General features: G+C 37.4%; 1 protein-coding gene across 1 annotated transcript; it reads left to right on the forward strand.

Moving 5' to 3' along the window:
* Window positions 1–524: 524 nt before the first annotated feature.
* On the forward strand, window positions 525–25,863 carry MRPS35 (mitochondrial ribosomal protein S35). The gene is made up of 8 exons (XM_026102428.2): window positions 525–714; window positions 2,152–2,195; window positions 3,462–3,629; window positions 4,013–4,073; window positions 6,483–6,622; window positions 11,644–11,753; window positions 13,971–14,040; window positions 25,358–25,863. Exons 1-8 carry the CDS (start codon window positions 585–587, stop codon window positions 25,634–25,636), a joined length of 1,002 nt encoding a protein of 333 aa, XP_025958213.1. The 5' UTR covers window positions 525–584; the 3' UTR covers window positions 25,637–25,863.
* Window positions 25,864–27,809: the final 1,946 nt, after the last annotated feature.

The raw sequence follows: 27,809 nt of genomic DNA on the forward strand, positions 1-27,809 counted from the left end.
CTTAACTCTGCTTTAACATAACTCCTCAGCTGCCTGAAGCATGTTGTGCCTGGCTTGGATGTGCCTATGTCACATCTTTTTCTGGTGATCTTCCCCTGTTTTAGGGGTGGAGAGAGGATAAGGAGTAGCACACAGGTTTTAAGAAGTTGTATTTTCACTTGTGAGACCGAGAAACTGAATTCATGGAGACAGGAGCAGTAACTGCCCCCTCATCCACAGCCTGCTCCTCAACCCGTATCCTGCATCCACGGGATATAAAAAGGCAGATCCTGGGCAGCTGGAGCTAGCCAGGATGCAGGGGCAAGGCGACTTCTAAGCACTACATCATATTCGTCTTCTTTGCCTTTAACCTTTTTCATCCCTCTTTCCGGGGGTGGAAATCACTTTGGGGATTTTGACCTGTCACGTTGTTCAGCTGCTGCCCCTCCCCCCGCCAGCGCCGCCGTGGCTCCCGCGCCACTTCCCCTCCCCCGCGCCCCGCCCAGCGCGCCAGCAGGCAGCGCTACTATTCGCCTTTCCAACTGCCTTGGCCCACGCCGGCTTCCGTCCTGCCCGGGGGACTTGCGCGTGTGCGGGCAGTAAAGATGGCGTCCGTCAGCAGGCCGTTGCTGGCTGGTGGTGGCTACTGGGCTGTGTTGTCGCGGTGCGGCGGGAGGGGTGCAGCCTACTCCTCCGTGCCCGCGGTGAGCAGCAGGGGAGGCAAGCAGAGGGAAGGTGAGAGGGGCCCAGGCCACTCTGTGGCGGCTGTGGGGGGAGCGGCGAAGCTGAGGCGTGTGGCTGGTTACCCTCTGCTCTTCCCGCCTTCGGGCGGCTCTTAAAGAGGGGTTTGGCTGGCAAGGGCTGGCTGGGGAATCTGTGGTATAAAACATGCTCTGCTGTATGGGACGCAGGTTTTGTCAGAGTGCATGTAAGAAACAGTTTGAAGAAAGAAATTGGTGGTCCCTAGACTGATTGCACAGGATTGCACTGATTGTGCTTGCTACAGTGGACCTGCAGTGCAGTACCTGGTTTTAGGTCTTCTAGATGAGATTTTTGTAGTTTGCCAATACACACGTATTTGTGGTATATGTTTGGCGTCTGAGTGAGCAACTCAGCCTGTTCTGAGCCCAGATGGAAACCATGTTGGACAGGGTTGTATCAACATTTTTCCGAAGGTTAGGTGGGCATTTATCTCTTGCAGATTCAGAAGCAGGCTAGGTCACCGATTGGGCTTTTAGATGATGTCTGGTTGTAGGGCCCATGGCACTCCAGGATTAAAAGGTGTCCTGATCTGAAATTTTAGAGTGTTGTTAACAGAAACAACAAGATTGGTATGAGTGAAGTAGGTATGGTTGAAAGCACCACAAGAAAGGGCAGGGCAAGTGATAAAAGAATGGTACGTATTTGCTGCCACAGAGCCCCATACATATGTTTTAGTTTTGATTACTGTGTAGCAAGAAGAGAAAGAACAGAATTGGGATCATAAAATACCTAGATAGGGAAAACAGAAGAACTGTGGAATTCAGGAGTTTTTTCCAAGACTTACAAGGAGTAAGACAAATTAGTAAGGCAAAACGACCCCAAACATCCACTCTTAAAGAGTACAAAAGGCATATTCAAAATCCAGTTGTTGTTCACCAGTCAAGACAAACCCAGGAGACTTGGTGTGGTTCCTTTGTGTTCTGTGTCATAATGATCTCAGCCAAGCCACTTGGACAGATGTGTTTTGGTGCTTCTGAGTATTTGGATTCAAGAGTGGGTAAAGTCTTGCATAGAGATTCTGTAAAATAAAATCCTTTCCTGTTCCATGAGATCTTGGGTTGAGTTTTGTTTCATTAATATTCTGCAAAGTAGCTGTTTGAATTCTGAGTAAAAACTTGCAAGATCATTTCTTGTCTCTGAGGAGAACCTTGACTGTTGAAGAATTAAGGTCAAGATATGAGCCAAACCCAGTTCATATATCACTGCAGTTGCTTATGGGGGGGGGGCCCTATAATAGGTTTGAGGCCAGAACTCCTAAACCGTGAACTGCAGGGTGTACTTCAAGCCAGTTTTTCTGCTTCTGGAATGGCTGATTTGAGCTATTCCTTACATTATGTGGATGTGGTGAATAAATGCTAATATGAGTGTAAAAAAGCAAGTTCCTATTGAAAATACTTCTTTTTCTTTTAGCTTCAACACGGAGAACAAGCAGGACATCACAATTCATAAAATCAGTAAGAAATGAAACTATTTGCTGCTAACTCGGAGGTGTTTGAAAAGGTTTTCTATATGTATATCTTATTAGTTTGTACAGGAACCTCTTCTGCAATTGGTGAAACAATCCAGTGTGACCAAATTCCAGAACTAGTATCTAAATTCTTCACTGTCCCAACTATTTTCAATTTGTGTTCTCATAAAGGCAAAAACATTAACAATTAGTTTGTATTGAGCCCAAATATGGCAGGCTTGGAAAGTAACTTAAAGTTATGCTTAAAAGGAGCAGAGGCATTTAGTGTTATTTTCAGTATGAGTTTACAGGATTTGTAGTGGTTGCTTTTTGGCTTAATTAGAAGACCTGTTACTATATGTAAGTGAAATTGTTCTTGCACAGTAGAATTAAAACTGATACCTGAGCATTTAATCTCTGAGAATTTTCTTATTTATTCTACACACACAGCATTTTAAAAAGTATATTACCATGCAAAAGGCAAATAGTAAAAGTGGACTAACGTTCACTCTGTTTTTGTTCATTTAACTGCCAAGGGCAAATTTATTGATATACCAAAACAGTCAGACTTCCTATATCCATTTGTGTTTAACCCTTCTATATATATATACACACACACATATTTAGATATTTAGATATTTAGATATTTAGATATTTAGATATTTAGATATTTAGATATTTAGATATTTAGATATTTAGATATTTAGATATTTAGATATTTAGATATTTAGATATATATTTATTTTAAGAGCTGCTGGCATGATGGGAGCTTTGTTCAGCTATTGGAGGATATTGCATATTACTGCAATACAGTAATATATTGTTCCTATACTGGACTTCCTATAGCAAGTCATTTCAGGATTACTATGAACTTGTTCAGACTTTCAGAACTCCATAATTTTAAAACTCCTGTCCTTGTCCTCCACCAAGTGCTTAGGTGCTTTAGGAAATTGAGCTTGCAGTTAAGTATTGGTTTGATTTTTCCCAATGACTTATGAGAACCCAAGAAGAGGGCAGGGTATTCATTCTAAGTATTTCTGAAATAAAATGCAATTGAGGATAGGGAAAGGAAAAGCCTGTTATCCAGTCCTTGAGAGGCTCTCTCTTGAGAATTCCTTTAAAACTGAATGACAACTTTTGATGTAAAGGTGTTTCTTGAAATTTCTAGCTACAGGAACTTATTTCTGAAATAGCATTTCATGTGTATTGTTACTGCTTTGTCTCACAAAACAGTGTATCCCCCATCAAATTTCCATCATTTTCAATTTGTTAGCATGCACCTCCTAGAACTGAGAGAATGGCTGTTGATCAGGACTGGAGCAGTGTTTATCCAACAGCAGCTGCGTTTAAACCTGCCTCTGTGCCTCTTCCAATTCGAATGGGTTACCCGGTGAAGAGAGGAGTACCTCTGCCAAAAGAAGGCAACTTGGAGCTTATAAAGGTGAGACACGTTCCATTGACATTTGTTGACTTTGAAAGTTATTTTTGATTAGAACTGCATTGTTTTGGTCAGAATATCTCTTTCTAGGTACTATTTTCTATTAAATATATTTAATAAGCCTTCTGATGAATATTAGTGTAAGTAGCACATATAAATGAACCATATCAGGTGACTTAATTAGGATTATCATGCTTGTTATTTCTATAATGAGGCTCAAGTCTTTTGCTAGATCAGGTTTGAGAGGAGAGTCATCTTCTACTAAACATATTTTATTACCTTAATTTGAAAATGTAATCAAATTTCAGTAATGTCCCTTTTTAATACTCTTATTTACGAGCAGACAAAATGCTATTATTTTGGTAACTCAAATATGTATATTTCAGATTCCCAATTTTTTGCATCTTACTCCTCCTGCAATTAAGAAACATTGTGCAGCTCTTAAAGGTGAGGTTCTTTTGTCATTTTGGGGTGTCTTTTATGTTTTTGTTTTGCTTTTTTGTTTGTTTGTTTTTAAAACAAATCTGGACTTCTAAGACAATTCAAAGTGTAACTGTGCTATGATGCAGAAGGAACAACAGTATCTGCCTAAAAAGCTGCTTTCTTTTCCGGCTTTGGCTGACAAGGCAAAAGCATATATGCTTTCTTTTTGCTGTATTGAGTTACATAGGTGATGGGAAGAAATGTATTGTGATGTTTTCAGGGTACCAGTGAGATTCTGATTTTGCCTATTAGGCCCTGCTCGTACAGGAGAATTCATAGCTGAGTGTCTTAAGGAATGTGAGTGATGGGTATGACTCATTTCTCAGGAGATTATAGCCTGGTGTAATCACAGATCATCAGTACCCTACCATTCCAGCACGCATTTGAAAATACTACTTTTCATAAAAGGAGCTCTCTGAAAGGAGCAAGGTCTGCTGGAGAGACTCAAGGTCCATCTGTTGAAGAACAAGAGCATCTTTGCTAACTGGCTTGATGACTTAAGAGCAGGGCTTTTAATTAGATTTCCCAGGGAATGATGGCCAAAGCCCAAAGAGAAGTGGAGGTGCAAGGGGGCAAGGAGGAAATGATGAAAGGCCCATCTTGAGTTGTCTGTAGACAAATATATGCAGCAAGGGAAACGGGAGGAATTGGAAGTCTTATGAGGTGTCACAGAAATGCAATAGGAAAGCTCACATGTTTGAGGTACGAGCAAGGCAGATGTAGAGGAGGAGTTGACCTGTACCTAAAGGAATGGCTGAAATGCGCAGAGCTTTGCTACAGGATGAGGGACAAGCTGGTTGAGCATTTGTGGGTCAGGATCAGAGGGGAAGCCAAGAAGGAGGATGTGCTGGTGGGTGTTTGCCACAGACTGCCTGATTAAGAAGAGGAAGTGGATGAAGCCTTCTTTAAACTTAAGAAAAGACTCATGTTTACAGGCTTTGGTTTTCATGGGGAACTGCAGCCATCTCAACATCTGCTGGAAGGGTAATAAGGTGGGACAGAAGCAGTCTAGGAGACTTCTGGAATGTGTTGCAGATAATTTTTTGACGTGGGTGGTGGATAAACTGACTACTAGAAGGTGCTGTGATGCACATGCTACTCACAGATTAGGGAGAACTGTTTGGGGATGCGAAGGTGATGTCAGTCTTAGTTGCCACAACAATAAGATGTTGGAATTTAAGATTTTGAGAAGTGAGGAAGGCAAGTAGTGGGTTGAAAGCAATTTCTTAATGAAGGTGATAGATCATCTTTTTTAGTCAATTTATCAATTGGATTTGTTACTCACAGAAAAGGCAGTTAAGTCTGTGAAGGTCAGGAGTAGCCTTGGTAACAGCCACCCTGAAACTATGGAGTTTAAAATCCTAACAGAAGCAAGAAAACAGATGGAATTACAGCCTGGGCTTCAGGAGAGTGATTTTGGCTTATTAGGAATTTGCTTGGCAGAATCTCATGGGAGACTGTCCTGGAGGGCAGAGGTGCCCAGGAGGGCTCATGGATGTTCCAGGACATTCCTTGAAGTGCAAGAATGGTCCGTTCCAGGGTGCAGAAAGTTGTTGAGCAAGTGTGTCAGAAGGACAGCGTGGGTGAACCGAGAACTCCTGGGTGACCTTAGAAGAGTACACAGAAGGCAGACGCAGGTATAGACTACCTGGGAAGAACAGAGGCATTGCCTGTCTGCCTTCAAGAAGGGCAGAAAGAGGATACAGGGAGCTACAGGCTGGTCAGCCTCCCCACAGTCCCTGGAAGGTTATGAAGCAAATGTTCCCAGAAGCCATTTCCAAGCACATGATAGCCTGCTTTATTAACAACCTGGATGATGGTACAGAGCACACTCTCAGCAGGTTCTCAGAGAATACCAAAAACAAGGGAGCAGATGATGCATCAGGGAGCCGGGCTGCCATGAATAGGGATGTCAGCAGGCTGGAAAAATGGACTCATGAAGTTAAATGAAGGCAACTGCAAGTCCTGCACCTAGGATGGAATAATCCATGCATCAGTACAGGCTGGGGGCCAAATGACTAGAAAGAAGCTTTACAGAATAGGCTATGGGGGTCCTGGTGGGCATTTGAAAATTGAGCATGAGTCAGCAGCAATGATGTATAATATATATGCTGGGTTGTATTAAGAGTGTAGCAAGCAGGTTCAGGCAATTGATCCTTACCCTCTATTCAACAGCTGTGAGACTGTATCTGGAGTACTGTGTCCAGTGTTGGGAAACGCAGTATAAAAAAGACACTGTAGCGCTGGAGTGTGTCCAGTGGAGACCCTGCCATTATCTAAATGAGTAAAGTTTTTATAAAAATTACTTTTAAAAGCACATATTGCAATAAATTAGTGGAAAACATATTACTTTGTTTTCTTTTTATTCTTCAGATTTCTGCACTGAATGGCCAAGTGCTTTGGACAGTGACGAGAAATGTGAGAAGCATTTTCCTATTGAAATTGAAACAGTAGATTATGTTTCTGCAGGGACATCTATTCGTAATCCCAAAGCAAGAGTGGTGACTTTAAGAGTAAGTAGTATTTTTTTGGTTAACAACACACATTTGTTTTAAAACCTCAAATGCCACTTTGTTTGTTTGTTTTTGAAACATTTGCAAGTATGCTAGGTTTTAAGAAGTGTGGGAAACGGTTCACTGAATGCCCAGATAAAAAAACAGTGGATTTCCTTAAATATATAAGCAGCATCTTAGAACTTGCATTATCATGATATATGTATTTATTTATAAGTGAAGACCAAGCTCTTCTAGAAACAAAATAGCATATCTTCTGACAAATCAATTTTTCTGTAAAGTAGGCGCAGGTACACTTCTAGGTTATTAATTGCACAGTATGGGGACTGTATACTTTCTTTTACTAGAAATATCACTAATAGATCTTGGTTTTCTTTATTACTGGTTGTTTATAAATAGTGTGTTTTCTTGTTCTAATGCATTTCTGACTTTCACATCTCTAGATGCAGGTCTATATTAACATGTAATGTTATTTGTAAATTATGGTAAAGTATGGCTAAAATAATGCTTTTCTTCCTTGAAGACTGTTAAAAGTCCAGGAAATGATGTTAAGGAATTCTTAACTCTGTCCATACATCGTTGTTTGCTTTTTTGTTTTATCTTTTGTTTAGTTTTGTTTTTGTTTTGCAGATGATAGCCCTAAATCTGTGTTTTTCTTTTTTTTTAATATAGATGCTAAAAATAAATGTAGAGATCAGTATGATAGGATATTTTCAGGGACTTGCAAGGTGTATTTAATAGTAAGGTTTTGAGGGCAGTATGTCAGGCCTTGAAATACAGCAGAGTATACTGATAGATCTGGCTTCATTAGTGTTTTGAGAGCTGGGTGCAGCTGCAAAATGCTAGTAGACATAATGGTCCTTTGCTTTGAAAACTGTTTTGTCTGTTGCTCTGATAATTCTGTCTTCATCATCTTCTGGTACTGTCAGCTCGAGCCAATTAAGAGACTTACTAGTATTTCCTTCTTCAGTGTGAAAGTTAAAAAAAGCTACAATATCCTGCAAAATTCATCTTAGCTTGCAGCTCAGTGTGTAATCTGGACTGCTGTTACTTAGTGCCTGAAACAGCATAGTGAGGTTTAGATGTGATATGTGGAGTTGTAAAGGTACAGGTAATCCCTCAGCATGGTAACGTCCAGAAGAAGAGAGACTTGTTTTTTGAAGTTTCTTTGACTAAAGGCAGAATTGAGATGCTTTATTTTGATACTGATGGTTTGGTTTGCAGCTTACTATAAAGAAAGCAGTTTTTCTAGAGGAGTTTTTGTTTAATGTTTTGGATAATTAAACCATTTTGGAATTGAAGTCTCTCTTTAAGAATTTCTAGGTGACTTGGGTGGGGAGGCATCCAAATACCACATATTGTTGTAGGACTCCTGGTAGATTGTTATCTGCAACATGCCATGTGCAAACATTCAGAGACTTTGAAAGATGATTCAGAGACTCTGGCTTTTAAAGAATGTTCTCAATTTTTATGGAGTAAATCTGGTACTTTTGGGGCATGCTGAATCTCTTCAGTGTTTTTGATTGCTGGCTATAGGTGACTTGGTATTTGGTGTCTCGCATAGATTCTCTAACTTCTATTTTATATACCTGTATGTTTTATATGCATTTCTATTTTATATGCATAAATATTGAAAGGTAGGTCATACAAATATAGCTCTATTAGTAAGCATTGAGTTAACAGTGCTCTAGGTATAATTGCGTATGCAGTAGAAGCAGCACCCTTTTGATTGCATGATCTTGGGATAATTGAAGTTGGAAGGTACCTCAGGAGGTTTCTAAGCTGACCTTGCTGTGAGTAGAAGGTTAGGCATGAGGTCAGACAAGGTTACTCCTGACTTTACCCAGTTGGGACTTGACAGCCTTCAGGGATGGAGACTGTGCAACCTCTCTGGGCAACCTGTTCCAATGCTTGCCTGTCTTCATGGTAGAAAATTTAGGACTGTGCTGTACTTTTGAACTTGTCTTTTGGAATGAGATTTGAGCCTATCCTAACAGCAGCAACAGTGGGGCCAGTTATGGTTGTGTTCTTACTCTGTTTGTGCATAAGTTAAATACTGCACGATACTGCATGATCAACTGCTATTCTTTGTGGAACTCTAACCTTTATAAACTTCAACATAAAGTAGCATCCTACAGCATTCTAGCTAACAACTATAAGCAATGCAATTGATATCCTATTTTGATGGAACTACCCATATAAATATTTATCACTTTAATATGACTTTGAATTAGTAAGAACAAAATATTTATACGTATATATTTTTTATGGTCCTGTAACAAGCAACAGACCAGGTAGCTTTCAATTTTTGTAGGGAAAGAAAGTCATATTGAGTAAAATTATAGTTCTTTTAACTATGGATTTCAGATGATCACACCATGGTACAGCAGCATGGTACAACCATGATAATGACATCCTTTTGAGATAGTGTGAAAAGTATTGCTTGATGCCTCTGAGATATTTAGAGGCTGGAGCATTATTTCCTTGCATGAATGTAACAGAAAGACAATGTTAAAAAATTGTAATTGACAGAAAAGTGTTTCTCGGTAGTTTCGGTTTGTATTTTCAGGGAGCAGTGAGGAGCAGCTGCTCTGTAAGGGAAGGCAAGCCAGGGCTTGAGGGTGGCAGCAAGGCAGGCTGGAGGAGTGACCTCTCTGATAAGGCTGCAGCCCTACAGTACCTTGGCAAGGTGAGCAGAGCAAGTCTGGTGACACTCTGGTCAGCCAACAGCCTGGTAATTGCCCTAATGACAAGACAAATCTGAGGTCAAGCCAGGAGGACAAACCAGTGGGTCAGGGTTAGGTCCAAAGACATTAACTAGGATCAGTCGACAGTCCAGTGATTGCCAAGCAAGCAAGTCCATAAGATGCAGTGTGTCTGAGGTCAAGCCAGGAAGCCAGGTCTGTGGGCCAGGGTCTGCATTAGTGAGGGGCATGATCAGGCACAGGCTTAGCTGAAGCATGGTTCAGGCAGAGACTGAGGCTGAGTGCCTTAAATGCAGCCCCTGAGTAAAGATGGACCAGGCCCCTACTACACACAGCTCTTATTTGCATGGTTCTGACTCAAGGCTATGTGGCTGCACTGTATCAAAGGCAGCCTTGGACACAAGCTGCCAGAAAACTTGGAGGGGATACAGTGCACTCAGGGACCTGCCAAGCATAGTGACTTCAAAAGAGATTGCTTATATTCACTTTGAGGTGCAGTAAGAATGGAGTCCTTTTCATGTATCTTTACCATTGCCTTATAGACTGGATGCACCTAATAGGTCTGATGCAATTAGAGGGAGACTTGATAAAATGTGTCTTTTTTTTTCCCAAAGCTAGTGCTCCTACTCACCAGTATTCCACTGATGCATAGTAAATGAGCATATCTTCCTTAACAATGTGACATTTTTCGCCTAATAAAGTGAGTACTGGTTTCAGGAGTTTCTTTTTTTTCCTTTTTTTCCCCCAAGGTTAGAAGTTTCAGTATTGAAATAAAAGCAGGTAAAACTTCTGGGTTTGTTAGGTTTTATTTAAACATTTAGCTCTAATTTCAAACTCAAAAAAACAGGATAAACCTATGATAAGGTGCAAATATACACACATATAATAAGTATCGTATACTTGTTACCAAAATTTTAAAGTAAATCTGCCTCCGATATGTAGACCTCTCTGGCTAAGCATCTTGGAAATAGTTTGCTGAGCTGCTAAGCCAGCTGTTGAAAGTAGTAACTACTTCTGCAGATGTGAGACAATGTTTTATTCATTCATATTCAACTAACTTAGTCAAAGCTGACAAACCAACTGTGGGAAATGGAAGAAAAAAAAAAAAGCAAAGTTTAACATATGCACAATTTGTGATAAGATTAAGTAGGTGCTACCGCTGTATATTTAGCAGTGCTAAAATTTTGAACACAGTAAACAGAAAAAATTCCCTTAGTGGAGAATTAAATGGATATTTCCCTTTGTTTACTTCAAAATAGCTATTAAACCTATCTATATACAGCTTCCATCCATTGAAAGTAGCTGTATGGAATAATCTTATTTTGCTCTTCAGCAGGCTGTGCAACGCGCCTTAGTGCAAATGGTATCCAAAATGTATATTAAATAACACTTAAAATATCTTTGCCCTCCCCCCTTCTCTTCCTTTGCCCTTCTTTTCATGATCTAGAGTTGCCTTGAAGTGCTTCATTCTCCTAATTTTAGTAGCAAGTTCTTTTTCTTTTCAGCTAGTACATTTTTTTTCTGGTATTTATTAGAGCTTCATATTTGTTTTAGTCTTTAAACTTTTTGGAAATCTTTTGATATTTAATAGCTAAAAGCAGCTTGCTTTACTTTTCACACTTATTATACATACAGAAACTAGCTTCAGACTAACTTCTTAAGGTTTTTTTCTATGTAAGTGATAGTTATTTGGGATGTGTTTTATGGTTGTGAGTTTCTTGGTAGTGGAACAAAAGAGAAGCCATCAATATTCACACTATGTGATCAATTACATGAGATTAGACAGTTGTGATCCTGTCTATTCATGTCTGTGTGTACCTGCATACTTCTATTAAAAGTTTCCCTGTAATGATATTGGGAAGTTTGAGTACCTTCATGTTTTTCCTGCTCTTTTAGATGCTTATAGCAAATATTTTTGGAACAACTTAATATCAACATTACCAATATGCATTTGAAAAAATATTAGCTAAAAAAGATTTTTTCCACATAAAGTAATTCAAATATGAAATATCGTTACAAACGAAACTGCCTTTTTCTTTTCCCTCCCTGAAAGGAGTTTGAGTAAAAATGTTCCCCTCTCCCAACCCTTTTGATATTTGGATGAGAAGAAATTTGTTTGAAAGCTCAGATTATACCTGACTTGTGTTAAAAAAACCTTTTAACAAATGATACAAGCAGAGAGTCTACAAATGCATACTTTATAGCTATCCTTTTAACTCCTGGTAAAAGGTGTGCCTAACCATATGTTAAAATATTTTCAGGGTACAGAGATTGGATTTTCCAAGTAATTTAAGATGTTTTCTCTTGTACTTGAAGGTTAAACTTTCTCACCTGAATTTGGATGACCATGCAAAGAAGAAGCTCATTAAACTTGTAGGAGAGCGGTATTGCAAGGATACAGATACACTCACAGTTACCACAGACAGGTATGATTACAGGAGGAAAAAAATGCCTGTATCAATGGTCAAAGTAGAAAGGTTCCCCCTCCCCCCCCGACTGATACGAAGTTACTGTCTTAGCAAAGTAGTATTATTTTGTGGGCTAAAATCTGACAGGTACTCCTCTTTAAGTGTTACAGTTTTATGGATGAATCATCTAAGGTCAAACATAGTAATTGCTAAATATTGACAGATATTTATGCTCTGTATTTAGAAATCTTAGCCATTATTTTAAAGTATTTATTATGTTTGACAAATGGATTATGTTAGTTTTAACAATGATCTGAAGAGTTCCAGGCAAGAAAAATTAAGGCATTAGTGACCAGACATTTCTCAATGCTTTTATGTTCTAGATTTAAATGAAGCACTGTAGTTATTTACAATTATGTTCAGCAGGCTGCATTGGACAAGCATGCTTTCTATGTTAGATTCTGAAGAGTTTAGGAGAATAATTCAATATACATAATAATTAAAGTGTATCGTGAATTTAGAAATACACAGCTAAATTCAGTTTTAGGAAAAACGTAGTTGGTAGTCTTTTCTACTTGCATTTTTTTTTTTTGTATTAGAATCCATTTTCCCTGTCCTTAATTTCCTGTCCTTTGATAGACACTGTTTAATTTCTAAGTAAAATAAATGCAGTATGAATAAAAATAATTGTATATCTCTTTTACCACCAGACTTGGAAATGTGGTTAATTCTTTGAGACCGCTTTTGGTACTAGCAGTTTCAATTGAAAGGGGTTTTTTTTTTGTTTTGTTTTGTTTTTTAATTTCTCTAGCAAAACTTTTATTTTGTAGCTGAAACATTAGGATAGCTGAAAAGAGCTTACTCTCTAGGACATCTGTGTATGGTCTCATGTTTCATTCTGGAAGGAAATCTTAATGTGTCAGTTGATGTTTCACCTAATTTTTGGTAAATTCTGAAGACCCAAGCTCTGAGCAGTATCTCTTTCTTTAATGCAGGGTCTTCCAGACTGTTATTTTGATTATTTATAAATTGAGATTCTTTCACTTTGAAAGACATATGAGGAAACAAGTTTATTTGCTAGACCTGTCATAGTTTAAAAGCATTTATCTGAATGGCTAAGGACTATCTCGTGTAATTTTGGCATGATGCAATTTTTTCTGTATTAATTTCTAACTTACATTAAGGATCAAAAAATACATTGGCAGAAAATAACTTTCAGAAATTCATATTATAATTAGTCATTGCTAACTGAAAAAAGTAATGGATAATTCTTCTTGTGTATCCAGAAATGATGTACCTTTTTAAATTGAAAAATAACAGCTTTATTTTGGCAGCCTATGATTTCAGAACTGGTTTAATACCTCTTTCAAGTGACAGGTCATCTTGTGTAAATTCAGAAGACAAACTTTGTGGCCACAGGAAAGTGTTCATCTCTGCTTAGTCTATGAGAAGCTTAGTAATGTTTCTGAATATTCTACTGCCTTCTTTCAAGATTCTTGAATCTATTCTTTGTCAGTCTAGGCTGAAAGTAGAAATATAAAGCAGGGTGTTTTTGGAAATGTGAAAGTCATGTTCAGAGTTAACTAGGGCTGCCTCCACTTACTTCACCTGGAAAACTGTTTGAATGCATTTCTTTGTATCTGAGTCTGAGTTTAAATCCAGATATGCTTGATAATGCTCACAAAAGGCAGAAGAAAATATTTAGTTAGTATTTTTCCTACATTGCGATGACCCTAATTCTTTCTCTTCATGTTTCTGATTGATCCTTTGAACAATTTTAAAAGTTCAATTTCTAGATTATTTTGTGTAACTTCTATTGTTCAAAAATATAATTCCATACTCGGTCTAATCTATGGTAAATCAGTACCACTACTGAAAAGAGTTGTCCCTCAGATTTGAAAGAAGGGAATCCAGACTAAACTATGTTAGATTCCATTTTGGCTATCTTTGGCATAGAGTGAAAAGAACCCTTTAATGGTTCCTAAAGATCTGTAGACTCTTGCTTTTTGCATGTTTTTCCTACTGATTTGTAGATTCTCATTGTTTTGTTCTTAATATCATCATAAAAGCATGAGTATTATTCTTGATTGTGTAGTCCAGAAATGTGTGTGTGAATCGAAGAAAGATCCCCAGGCTATAGATTAGAAATTTTTGATGATTAGTTTAGTATTTTGTTCAAAAGTGGATGACAGTGACTTGATTCCAGAAAGACTAGCTTTGTTTTTGAATTTCTAGGTGTCCATTAAGGAGACAGAACTATGATTATGGAATACACCTCCTCACAGTTTTGTACCATGAATCTTGGGTAAGCAATTGTGCATATGTATATTTCTCTCTGTATGTATGTATAGATAGTTTATGCAGATGGACATACATATAAATGTCACTTGTAACTTATGAAAGGTTCCATGACTATACACACTTAAATTGTCTTAGATTTTGTTCCCCTCACCTTCCCAAATTTTCTTCAGATTCAACAGAGGTAAGTTGCTTATGTTTAAATCCTACTTCCACAGTGAGCTTGTAGTTCATTTCTTTGGCTTTCCAGGAGTTATTCTCTTGTTTGTATGTATTGTAACTATATGTGTAACATATTACATCAGAGGGTTAGGAATTTTTAGAAGTAAATTTCTCTTTACGGACGTTAATTTTGTTTGAGTTTATCTGAATTGGTGAAGTAGAGAGAGAGAAAACAAATTGACACCTCAGGATTGAGATCAAATTAACTTCATTTATTGCTTAAAATGATTCAAAACAAGTTTTATGGGTTTTCACCCTTGTCTTAGTGCTATTTGCTGGAGAAGTCTCACTAGAAAAAGAATTTAGATTTATATGACTATTGAGGGGGAAAAGTGTGTAATTGAGACTGAAAAACAAAGCTGGGTAGAGAAGGATGGCAGTTATAAGGACTCATAAACACTTTTGTACTGAGGGAAAAAAGAACTTGAAATAAAAGCATATAAGGAAGTACATTGAACTATCTGGGAATTACTGGATACATTCTAGTCATGAAAGATAGAAAAATGATACTGTTGAGGAGGAAAACAAAGTAGTACCACCCAAACAAAATACACTACCTGATTTCTTGTTTGCATATTAAAATCATTATGGCCTAGAAAAGGTTGATTTCCAGGAAGCAAAACAGGGTGGAGTTGGGGTGTGTGTGTGTGTGTGTGTGTGTTTCTGTAGTGTCTGATACGAGCAGTGAAGTAATATGTTGGGGACACCTAATATTGCAACCTTTCTCTTTATAGTTTGCTGCTTTTTCAGAAGTTCTCTAGTTTCTGCCCTAGGTCTAGGTCCTTTTTCAATACTCGGCTTCTGACAACAATGAGCCCAAAACTGGCCTTGAGCCTAGCAGAAAACACCTTGATTTGTAGGATTCCTAAACATGCCTTTAGTTTGGCAGTGTATTGGGCTGCCTATGCACAGCATTCAAATATGAATTAAGTGCTTCTGGAGAAATGGTCTACTCTGTCACCTCCTATCTCTACATTTTTAACAATGACAAAGTTTAAAGATGAGAACAGGTCTATTCAAATAAAGCAAAGAGACGTGTTATCAACTTGAAAATTATGAACGCTAACATACAGCACTATGTGGCTTTTTGCCTGTTTCCAAAACTTTCTACCTGTTACTTACAGTCTGAGCCTTTTCTTTGGCTGTGGAAACTATGGCTATAATTTGGGACTATTCGGCTGCTTAAATGCACTGTGACAAAGTTGACCTCAAATTGGAAGGAATGAGGATTCAGGCTGCTTTTCTGAGTTCCTCTTTGCTCAGAAGATCTTATTCCAATGACTGATATTTTATTACAATTCGTAAGTGATCCATTCAAAATTATAAGACACTTTCAAACGCAAGCTCACTCTTCTACAGTGAATCCTTCAGACTTGTCTGTTTTGATTTTGTGCTTAGTCATGTTGGTTAAACTATGATCTTCAACCCTTTAACAACCAACTTTTAACAGAAACCAAGTTAGAAGTCCAAAATCAAGTTATTTTTGAAAACCTGTAGCTGTGTTCTGGACAGCTTAGTTTTTTTTCGAGGTAATGTGTTGTTAGTCACGTTGAGTATGAAGGCTTTCACTGTCTGTCTCTCAAAGTACCTCCATAGATGCATTTTAAATGATGTAATAGCAGATTAGTAACCAAAATTCACACTTACTGTTTTCAGTTGTTCTTTGCTATTTAGATGAAGTCTCAATATTTAGCATTTTTAGGAATTTCAGTGTTCTTGATTTCAGTCACTGCAGTGGTCACACAAAAATGTAAGGAGGTTGAGTTGTATCTGCCTTTGACTAGAAGTTGGATTTGAAGGATACGTGCTTCATAATTGTAGAGTGCATCCAATTCAACTCTCCTTATATATTTATCTTTTAAGATGTTTGTACCTTACTTTTAAGGTGCTTTAAACACATGGATATTTTTCTCCTGAATAGCATTACATTGCATTACAAATCTGAAATTGGTGACAGATCAGTTTCCAGTATTAAGCAATGACAAGAGAGCTAGACACTACTTGCTTTATTAATTACAGATGGACACCATGTCTGTCCTTTGCTCTAGCATTACTTAGTGATGGAAGACAGGGCTATGTGATACTGCTTCATGAGTGTTCAGTGTGTATTGAATATGCACAAGTCCCTTGCCCTTTTGTTACCTTTCAACTTCCATGTTAATATTTGATGAGTTCATCAATCAGTTGTAATTGTCTTTGATTTCCATGAAAAATTGATGGTCTGGTGTGACTTTTTTTTTCCCCCCTCCATAATCAGTGATAATCCCTTTTAATAATCCTTTTTAATAGACTTGCTGAAAGGTAGTTTGGATATGTTTCGTAAACCATAAGCAAACACTATGTTCTATTTTAATCTGTGTGAACTTTAAATATTGGGGTAGTGGTGGAAATTAGTCCTCCATGTAGACAGTAACGTTAAACCACTTTACAGGACTAATCTTGATTTGGTGACTTTCCCAACAGAGTAGTGCCACACAGCATTTGCATTAGTGGGGTTGCTGGAATTCAGTAGAAAGATGAGGGCAGCCATTCTACTCTTATTAAATGAAAGCAAAGCTGGCTGCATATAGATTTTGCCCTGACTCCTAAAAACTTTGCATGCTATCATTTTAAAACATGGTATAACTCCCTAATTTATATAAGTAACTGAATTATTGAATTTTGTGAACGAATAAGCATGTGAATTCATAAAAGTAAAGATTGTCTACTGATATACATCAGGAAGTATAATTTCAAGTGTAATTATATTTTAATTGCAAGTGATGTATAATACTTTTATTACAGTTATGAAATACAGCATCTATTAGCAATTAGGAACTGAAAGGTTTTTTTAAGGGGATGATTGTTCATTGTGATTTTGTTGGTTATGTAGTGAAGTGTGTGTTGGACAGTCGTATTGTGTAGAGATGCACATTTCTAATGAATTTATTCTTAAGTGGTGAATATGACAAGTTTAATTCTGGCTTGTCTGTCTTTTGAATGCATGCTTAGAAGACAAAACTTACCAGTTTATCTCAACAGCCTCTCTAGTACAAATTTTCTTGTTTACCTTTTCAATCTTGGCTTTATACCAAAAGCTGGGATATCCACAACTCAGCAATATTGTTATTGTATCAGTTGGATGGCTCAGAATTAGTTTGTTTTGCTTGTAGTGTACAAATAGCAAGAATCCCTATTGTAATGGGGTTACAGTTAAAATATGCAACCAAGTGTGTGACAGAAAAAATAGGAAAAATGGAAGATGCTCAGTGACTGATATAGATATTGCTCAGCCTCATGGCTATGAATGTAGTTAAGAGTGGATTTCTTTCTTGGATTGAGATATTGGGAAGAGAACTTGCTTACATTTGAATAAGAGGTTATCCAAATCATATTTGGCCAACTGATTTCTGAGCGGTACCACAGCAGAAGTGAGCGGGCAGGATGTTAGCTGAATCAGATAAGACTAACTTTTTTTTTTTTCCCCTGTAGCCTGCTAGCAATCAATGGATGAAGGGAGAAGAGAGGCTAGCCAAATTGTGAAAGGTTTCAAAGATGTGTGGGAGGATTGAACCTGCTTTCACGAAACTTGCAGAGAAATTCAGGAGTATTGTTTGGTTAGATGTATAAGAGCGCTCCCTTTTTTGAGTGCATGGGGAAATAAGAAAAAGGGAAGGAACCAAAAGGAAGAAACAAATTGAAATTTTTTTGTACAAGGAGCAAGTGAATGTCTTATTTTGCATTTGTGAATGCTAGAAGAAGCAGAGTTTAGATACTGGGGGAGGGGGTAAGAGAATGGTCAGATTGATGATGGACAGTCAGAATGAAGTGTTAAGATGAAGAAGCTGACAAAGGTGGCAGGAGTGAAAAGGTACATTCGTGAGCTGGGAGTAAAGAGGGTGGTTGAAGCTTTTTAATTACCTGTAGGAGAAGCAGGATGCTACTGTATAGACTTGCAGTGCCTACAGATTGGTATTTAAAAGTGGTATTGCATTCTAAACTGTGCTCTCTCTCCTGTCTTCTCATTTTCATACATAAATGCCAGCCATGGACTTGACCATGCAAAATCCTGTGAATCTGGATTCAAACTGGAATACCATATGTTTTTCAGAGTTGAGTAGTGCTTTTTTTTTTTTTTTTTTTTTTTTTTTAATTATGCCCCTTCTTGTTTCTGGGAGGTGGGATTGCTTGCTTGTTTATTTTAATTGGGGAATTGAAGGTAGAACTGTCCTCTGGTGCTTGATCCATCCTCTGGTGGATCCACCTTTGACTCCTTGCAAACTATTGTGCCATGAGTGAATTCACTAAATGAAAGAGAGATATATTAGATAAAGTAGCTCAATCAGTTGTATTTCTGCTGCTTATATGGTGGTACTGCATTAATGCTGTTACAGCTGCTGTAAAAACATAATGATTTTTACAGTATTGTTTTTTTAAAGTGTAATAGTTTGCTGCCCTCAAGTGGCTAGAAACAGCATAAACTGATCTCCCTTAGCTAGTGTGCCTAAAAAGTAAAGTTCTGTTTTGAATTGAAAGCAGGAAGAGAACTAAATGAAACAGGAAAATTAAGTTACCAGGAAGAGAACTAAGTGGAACAGAAAATTAAGTTACCAACAAGGAAAGACATTGATAGTGCTTATAAAGGTTAGGGAGCTGGAAAAGATGGAGAGGGAAAAGGAAATAGCTTTTTTTTTTTTTTTTTTTTTAAAAAAAAAAGTCAATATTACAGAAGTACAGTAATTTTCCTAGGTTCAGTTGCACATGATTTTCAACATACACAAATGCTAGATGATGCAGAATAGAGGGAATCATTCCTTGTTACACAGCTGATATCTTGAAAGATGATTAATGAAAAGTTGCCCCTGGACTTTGTATTCTGCAGTGTATTTTTTTAAAGAAAAAGGTGTAATCTGAGATGCATTAAAAATAATGCAGTAATTCTGCACACACTTCTGATCTCTCTTTTGCTTTTTGTAGCATAAATGTGGGAGTCTGATCAAAAGATTGAAGACTTAAAAAGAATCATAAGGAAGAAAGAATATAGAAGTAGAGATAAGTGGGAAGTCGCTACTGATAGAATATGTACAATAATAACCAAAGGGTCCTTTGGGACCCTTCTCTTTGCCTTGTGCTTGCGTTGCAGAAGATAACAATACTTGATGAAATGAAAGGATAATGAAGTTGAAGCAGAAAGGTGAGGGAAGGGGAAAAATGCAGAATGGACAGGCAGCATGATGCTAGAAGCTTTACTAAAATTTATCTGAGAACCCAAAATCTGTGTACAGTTTGAAATGAATCTGAGGAAAATGTTTCATCTTGCTTTCCTGTTCAATGTTTTGTAAAGCATTTAATAGCAGGGCTATTGTATTGTATTGTCTTTTTTCATTTTTGGTCATTTTAAGCTATTACAAGTAAGCATATTTTTATCACTTCAGTTTGTGTCAGTTGCAGTTTTTCCGTAGTAGTAATTTGCTTTATAATCCATCCTAAATTACGTGAAAGGATCCAAGTCTGCTTTAGGAACCTAAGCATTGGATTTGATCTTCGTGCTTCTGCCCCACTTAGTATACTTCAACTTTATGTCCTGAACAGTCACTGAAGGTGTAAAACACATGGGCCGTAGGATTAGAATGAGAGTTGGGGGGAGATGCTCTTTTTGGTCTTGCTAAAGCTGTTTTCCCTGGAAGAAGAAGAAAAAAATCAAGATTCATTAAACAGAAAAGGAGGACCATAGCCCAGTGATTAGAGCATATACAGGGACAGGGAGAGAGGAGGCTTTGGGCTCAGTTTAGCATAATTGAAGACTGTTTAGTATAAGTCTTTTCTGGCTTTGAGATCTTAAAATAAGTGTGATAAAATTGTGCCCTTCCTACAATAATGTTCTTTCTCAGTATTTCTTTATATATTTTATAAATGACAAAAATTGAAGCTGAAGTAAGTGTGGTCTCTAAATATACTACTTTGTTTGAAGTGTGTATTACATTTCATTGTGTACCTACTAACGCTCAAAATTGAGCAACTTGCAGAGAGTCTGTATCATTAACACAATTCAGAAAAGATACAGCTAAATGGCATGAATGGATATTAAGTTTAATAAACTTTCTTTGACTATCTGAATTCAAACATTTAAAATAAAAAAAGAATTTTGCTGACAGAAAGAATGTATTGCAGTGAAAGAAGGTTAAACAACTTTGTACCTCTTGCTTGGAAGCACAGAGGAAGAACATATTTATTATTATTTATTATGAAGCCAAAGCTAAAACAAAGTTAAGTGGCCTAAGTGATTGAATTAAAAATTCTGTGTACAGTTTGAATTGTAGGAGTCTTTGGCAATACCTTATGCTTAAGTCTTATGTTCCTAGGTACTGGAGAAACAAGGCTTCTTTTTAATGCATAGGTGTAATTTTTACAGCTGTTTGATCTTCAGTCTAGATGTTGGAGAGAAGTGAAGTCTTGCAGGACATAGCTATTAACAAAATCAACAGAAAGTCATCCTTTAGTAACCTTTACTAACACTACTCTTCCTGGATGAGATCAGAATCTTACCTACTCTGCATTCAGAAGACAACTTTATTTAGATAAAAAAACCTTTCAAATGACTTTCAGTAACAGAGTTTCCAGAAAATACATGCAGTTACTTCAGCCCAGAGGGGTTCATTTTTGAAAGATGCAAGGTAGATGGTGGTGACTGCTGAGGACTGAAAGCGAGTCAGTGCCAGAACCATAGATCAAACCTAGGAGTATCATGAACTACAAAACCATCTCTTACATTACTGCCATACTATTTTTTGAGACAAAATACTCTGTTATCCTACTCTTTTTTTCTGTCTGCCTCTCCCCCGCCCCTTCCAGGTTTGTGCTTGTCTGCCTTCCCCCCCACCGCCTTCCAGGTTTATGCTTGTCTGCCTTCCCCCCCCCCCCCCCCGCCCCCTTCCAGGTTTGTGCTTGTCTGCCTTCCCCCCCCCTCCCCCCCCCCCCGCCTTCCAGGTTTATGCTTGTCTGCCTTCCCCCCCCCCCCCCCCGCCCCCTTCCAGGTTTATGCTTGTCTGCCTTCCGCCCCCGCCCCTTCCAGGTTTGTGCTTGTCTGCCTTCCCCCCCACCCCCCCCCACCCCTCCAGGTTTGTGCTTGTCTGCCTTCCCCCCCCCACCCCGCCCCCTTCCAGGTTTGTGCTTGTCTGCCTTCCCCCCGCCCCCTTCCAGGTTTGTGCTTGTCCCTTACGGAAATGTTTAGTTCTCACAGTCTTTCTCCTGACTTTTTTTTTTTTTTTTTTTTTTTTTTTTTTTTTGAGATCCCGGAGGTCTTTTCTGCCCTGTATTGTTGCTGTGTCCTAGAAAGAAAGGTTTCGCTTATTCAGACCAGCATAAATGATGGGAATGGACAAAGGTAGATTTTGCAGCTCCATGCTGTATAAAGATTATCCAAACAGGACAGAGAACAATTTTTTAACCTATTTATTTGTGTTCTGTATAGGAGAAACTTTGGTTTTCTGTTCAGAATCCTTGATAGCAATTTCTAGTAGAAACAAGAAAACTGAAAAGAAACTTTTGTCTGATCTAGAAGTGTTTTAACTTAAAACTTACCCTGTCAAGAGGCAGAATAAGAATGCCAGGCAGAATTGGTGCACCATCAGTACAATGCTTTAAATTCTCATACTGATTATTTTAACCTTTTCTGTGTAGCTCAGCCATTAAAACTTTCTGTAACCAATCTTGTCAGACACAAGTATGTTCTGCCTATTTAGGAATTTTACATAGCTGTTTCTTTATAAGTTGCTAACTAAGTAGTACAGTTCAAAGCTATAATATATCCAAAGAGATGAGTGCATGTTATTTTGGCAATTCCTCTTTGGTTAGAAGGTGCCCAGTAATCTGGAAAATGCTAGTATAGCTGTCATTTATTACCTGAAAATCTGTAGTAATTGTACCACACAGAGCATCTTTTATTTCACTGCAGCACTAAGAAGTGGGTGTACTTATTGTAGACTATACAGGGGTTGAAATTTGACTTGTAAAATTGTGCTAAAGAACTCCTCTTTCCCCCCCTTCAAAAAAAAACTCACTAAAAAAATTGTTAACACTGCTAACACAGTGTTAAGTTTTTAATTGTTCAGACAGCTGGCAAGAAAATTGACCAACTTGAGTTCCTAAGTATTTTTAATCGCCTTGAAAATTTCTGTGGAACTTACAAAGGAAACACCAGAGAGCTGACAATTCTAATTCTCCATATGGCTGCAACAGCTAACTTATAAAGGTTAAACTGGCAGAAAAGCCAAGAAAAATGAAAGTCTGCTTAAGTGATTAAAAATTCTTTCCTTTTTTCTGTACTTAAATGTTCAGTATATATTGATATTTTTTATCTCAGCAATTCAGCTGGGTGCATCTTCAGCCAGTAGGAATATTGAAATTGTTTTATGGTAGCCTGAAGCAGTCATTTCTAATCAATTCACTGAAGAAATATAAATTCATGATTTTTAACCTAGTTCTTTAGGTAGGGATTCTAGAAAAATGTTGCACAAACGCCACGTTTGAATATTCCAGCTTTCACAGTTTTATTCCCCTGTTGTAAGGCTCTTACTGCAACTTTACTAACCTATTTTAAATTTGCAGGGGACAAAAATAAGCAACTAACAAAATTGTGAGTGACGTCCTCATGTTTGAAGTTTCATTGTCTCCTCCTTAGTAAAGCTGAGCCTACAATGCTCATACATTTCCACTATTCAGAGTTCATAGGTGCTTGACTACCTAGTGTACTTTTTCAGATGAAAATATAATTCTGAATTCATTTCTACTCTTGCAATAAATCTGGTTGAAAAGGTCTTTAAGTTTCACTTAATTCAGTCAGCTTGCAAAAATCTGATTTCTGTTGAGTTTCCTGTTTGTGATGCATTTCTGGGCCTGTGTGCACTAGGATAACTTTTCATTTTGAAGCAAGGCCACCAACACTGCAGCAGTGGATACTGGCTGCTTGTAGTAGGGCTGAGGAATGGATTTTGAAATCTCCCCCTACCATCAAATCCCTTACTGCCTCCCCCACCCCGGAGAAGTCATATTTTATTTTAAAATCCATTTTGACATACCATTCTGCTGGGAAGGATTCCAAGAAAGAAACACTTAATAGTTTCTTTGGTGTCCTTTAAAATCCTCTTACTCTGTATAGCTCAAAAGGGATGGGGAAACTCTTAATCTGTTTATCAACATTCATCTCTGAAATCTCATAGGTTAATGTGTGCAGAGAAGGATTTTCTTGGAGATAAATCTAATGACTGTAATTAGTTCTTGTTGTCTGTGCTGTAACTTGAAGGCGTTCAAAAGCCTCACAGTGGTCTTTTGTTTGAACTTTGAACATGACTCTGGCAAAGAGTTTGGTCCAGAGACTGTCCAGAGGCAATACTGATATTCCGTTACTCCTGAGAAACCCTATCCCTGTGAGAGAAACTTTTACTTTAAAATGCTTTTGAAGGTTGGGAAAGATTGTCTTGGATAGCTATTATGCAGATAAACAAGGGATATGTAAAACAGAATGAAGTTGTTAATTTTAAGAATGTATAAATCTCCACATCGTATTGTGATGTTTTTCAAGCATGCACTACTTTATGCACTTGTTTTACTGCTGATTTACCAATACAGGTTAGAATACCTCCTCCTCCCCACCGGCAGCTGAATGAGATTCTTTTATTTCTGTGTTGTATTGTGTGCAGGTTTTTCATGTCAGTCAGGCGAGCCCTTCAGCAACTTTAATCACTGTTTCTGACTAAACATTTGGACTCAAAGATTTAAAAGATGAGAGATTTCATTTACCAGATGCAGGGTACAACGTTTGTTAAAGCATGTTTAAAACTGGATAGACAGGCCCAAGCATACAGGGCTAGCTTAGACATGTGTGTTAGAAAAATAATTTTTTGTCTCAGTTAAAAAAAGAAAAACAAAAAAAAACCAAAAAAACCCCTCCTTTGTCAGATTTATTTGAATTCTGTGTCTGCTTGCCACTAATGAAGCTTAATTATGATAGGCATAGCTGAAAAATTACTGAAGATCTCTTTCTGGCAAGGGATTTTTTGAAATCCATACGATATAAAAGCTTTAGGAGAATGCTTTTTTCAACTTATTCCTAGTTTCTAGAAATAGAATTTTATTTCCATGTGATTTCTACAACAATTATGCAACAAAACTATGAACAACAAAATCAAAAAAAAAAAATCTCAAATTGTGGTGCTTATGTAGGTGAAAGAAAGTTAACATACTATCAGCTTTAGGTTTACATTATAGTAATTAAATGCACAAAAATAGCCAGTTATAACTTTTGAAATATCCCTTAAATGGACCGTGAAGCTAGACAAAGGGATTGCTGAATAAGAGAAACAGTCACATATAAGATTTTCTCTACAAGGAACAACTGCACAAGCCAAGTACTTGCAGGCACAGGGATGAAACAGAAAATCTGCCTACACTCAACTTTTGATCGTGTCTGATCTTGCGGCACCAATTAGATGGAAAATTATCACTGTGGACAGAGATCCATTTAAGGGGCAATTTGTATTGCGGGAAGAGGAAATGAATTAATTGATGGTGTTTTTCCTTATGAGTCACAACTAAACCATTTCACAGATGCTGAAGAACTGCTGTTTCTCATCATAGGTTACTTGGTATGAGCTTTTTCACTTGACATTTTATAGCCAATGAAAACAGACCAAACTCATATGCTAGGGATGTAATGGCTAGGTGGCATCTTCCAAAGCTTGAATATTTAGGGTTACTTAAAATTATTACTTTAAAAAGGGGGTTTTGTTGTTATTCATTATGTATAATCCATAAACTTCTCTTCCCATTCTGACTAGCAAAGTTATGTCTGCCAAGTATATAAAGAATTAGCTAGTTATTTTTATGTTAGATAAGTGAAATTGTAGAACAAACTCATTCTCCACAGAAAGCATGTGGCACACAGGCACCTCTTGAACTCTGTTTAAGAGGCTTGAGTTATAAGGCTTGTGCTTTGGGGGAGGGGAAATGTGGTCTTCTAAAAAGTGTTTTTAAAGTGAATTTGGATGAGAGAGAAAAGTTTCTTCAAATTATTTTTGCTTTGTTTCAGTGTTGTAGTTTTTAAGGTGAGGTATATTTTCTTTCAGAAAACTGAGATGTGGGAGAGTGAGAAGACTGAGGAAGACATGGAAGAGTATATCTGGGAAAATAGCTGCTCTCAGAAAAGTGCTTTAGATACACTACTTCTGATAAAAGCCTCAGAGAATGTCAGTAATGTAACTAAGGAAGAGCTTCTTTCATCTGAGGTAGTTAAGAGTTACAGAAACTCTGTAGTTGCACTTAAAAATGAAGGTGAAACAGAAAATAACATGTCTCAGTATAAGGAATCTGTGAAGAAATTACTGAACATACAAGCATTACCATGAAAGCAGACTCTTGCAGGTACCTCTTTTTGGAAATATTATACTGGTATGTGAATATTTCTATGTGATATAATTATTCAGAATCTTAAGTAAAAAAAAAAATGAAATTTGGTGATGAGAGAATTATAAAAATAGGTTTTTCTTTACCGCTTGATTTTTTTTTTTCTTGTAAACATTGGTTTTGCTGTCTGTAAATCTTTTTCTTCGAATAAAGTATCTTTTGAGTCATATTGGTGACTTGAACGTTCCATTCTGTGCATTCTTAGCTTGGGAGATCCTCATTCAGTTCTCTGTTTAATGCTTTCTGACTTCTCACATAACTTCTTTTGGTATATAACTGAGGACAATGTTTTCAAAAATAATCAAGTGACTTAGGCTTCCAGATTCCATTAACTTTTAATAAGAGTTTGTCTCCTTTATTACAATGCAGTCCCTTTTGCAATGAGAATCTTAAGAGCTCTGAACTTTCTAAATGGTTTCCAAATGTCACTCATGTTTTTCTCTAACTCTACTCCATGTCTGTAAAATAGAAGATAATATTAACTAAGTGGTTTAACTATTGAAATGAGGTGTTGGAGTACATTGTGCATGTGAGATTCTCAGTTATCATGAGGGCTATACAAATATTCCAAGTAAAGAGTACCTGTGCTATAAAAGAATGGAATGAAGTAAGGTAGAAAATGAGATGCTAATAGGAAGGTAAACTAGCAGTTATTTACAGGATGCCAAGGTACTTGGAGAAACAAAAGTGATGACAGTTGCTGAAAGTATCCAAATCATTTTTAGTGAGGGCTGATGACAAGGCAAGTATGTTGCTTAAATAGGAACAGAATGCGGTATGCTGAGGCCTGCTGAGTTGCCTCTTTAATGAACTCAGACTTTGCAATGAAAAAATGTCTGTAGCTTCTAGCTTACTGCTGTGAAGTGCAGAGGAAGAAATCATATGGAGGTTTATCTTATATTTGGTAATTTGTATTTGAAACATTCGATCATAAGCAACTTTTGTTACCTTTTCATGATTAAAAAATAATCATAAAAATATCATCTTGAAAAGACATAACTATACTCTTGCTTTTATTGTACCTTTCTGGCTTACTCAGATTTTCAGCTTAGAGAGAAAACCTTCCTTTTCTGGAAGTAGCAGAGGGAGTTTTTGCTCATTCAGAATTCTGCACTGCTATGAGGGAGCCTCACATGTGGCCCAGCCAACAGGTGATTGAGGGGAAACAGCATAAGAATAAGGATATTGAAAACTGAGTGGAGGTGAATTGACTTCTGAATAGTCATCTTGTGTGGCTTGATTCCTTCACTACTAGGGGCTCTCACTGCTGCAGCTTGTGTAATGTTTACATACAGCCAAAGAATGTATGTATTCGTACTTCCCAAAACTGTGCAGTTTTTTGAAGGGTTCATTTTAGGTAGACACCCTTTTCATATGGCAAGAGATTGAATTTAATGCAGTTTCTTTTTTTTTTTCTTTACTCCATACAAACAAGAATTTGCTAGAGCTTAGTGGCCTTTCCTTTTAAACTTGTATTAATGTGAGCTTTATCAAAAGCTTAAAGGGAAGAAAATTTTGGCTGTTATCAGGATGTTCCTTAATTCATGGAGAAAGGAGGTAATATTTAAAATTCTCATTAGGAGTTACACAGATGTACTTTTCCAAATCTTTTTTTGAATAGCAATCAAACCAAAATCATTGGGAAGTAATTGCAGTTTGACTCAGAGAATGGTGTGAATGGCGGAGGAGTGTCTGAATTTATTCCAGAGCAGATTGATCTTTAGTATGTACATAAAATGTTTGCTTAATTAGCTTTGTCAATGCTTGCATAAGGACTGGTTTGCTAACAAGCATATATAGCTAACTTCCATTTTGCAATGGCATGTCTTGTACTAAATGCTCCAAAGTAATGTCCTTACATATTTAAGAAACCTAAGACACGATAAGCTTGCTTTTCTCTATAGAATTGTCCCTATGTACTCAAGACATACGGGCACCTGATTTAAAAAAAAAAAAAAAAGTTCTTTTTGCAACAGAGGGCAATTCACTTTTTCCTCTGTTCTTTGTAGACTTTAAATGGACTTAAGCAAGGTTCTGTGTGAAAGTTGTAGTTGAATAAGAATTTGCCTTTTAATAATGGCTGGCAGGAAGAACAGCACAGCAAAGGGAAGTGAT

This window comes from Dromaius novaehollandiae, chromosome 1 (genome assembly GCF_036370855.1).
Source record: "Dromaius novaehollandiae isolate bDroNov1 chromosome 1, bDroNov1.hap1, whole genome shotgun sequence".
Classification (NCBI taxonomy): Eukaryota; Metazoa; Chordata; class Aves; order Casuariiformes; family Dromaiidae; genus Dromaius; species Dromaius novaehollandiae.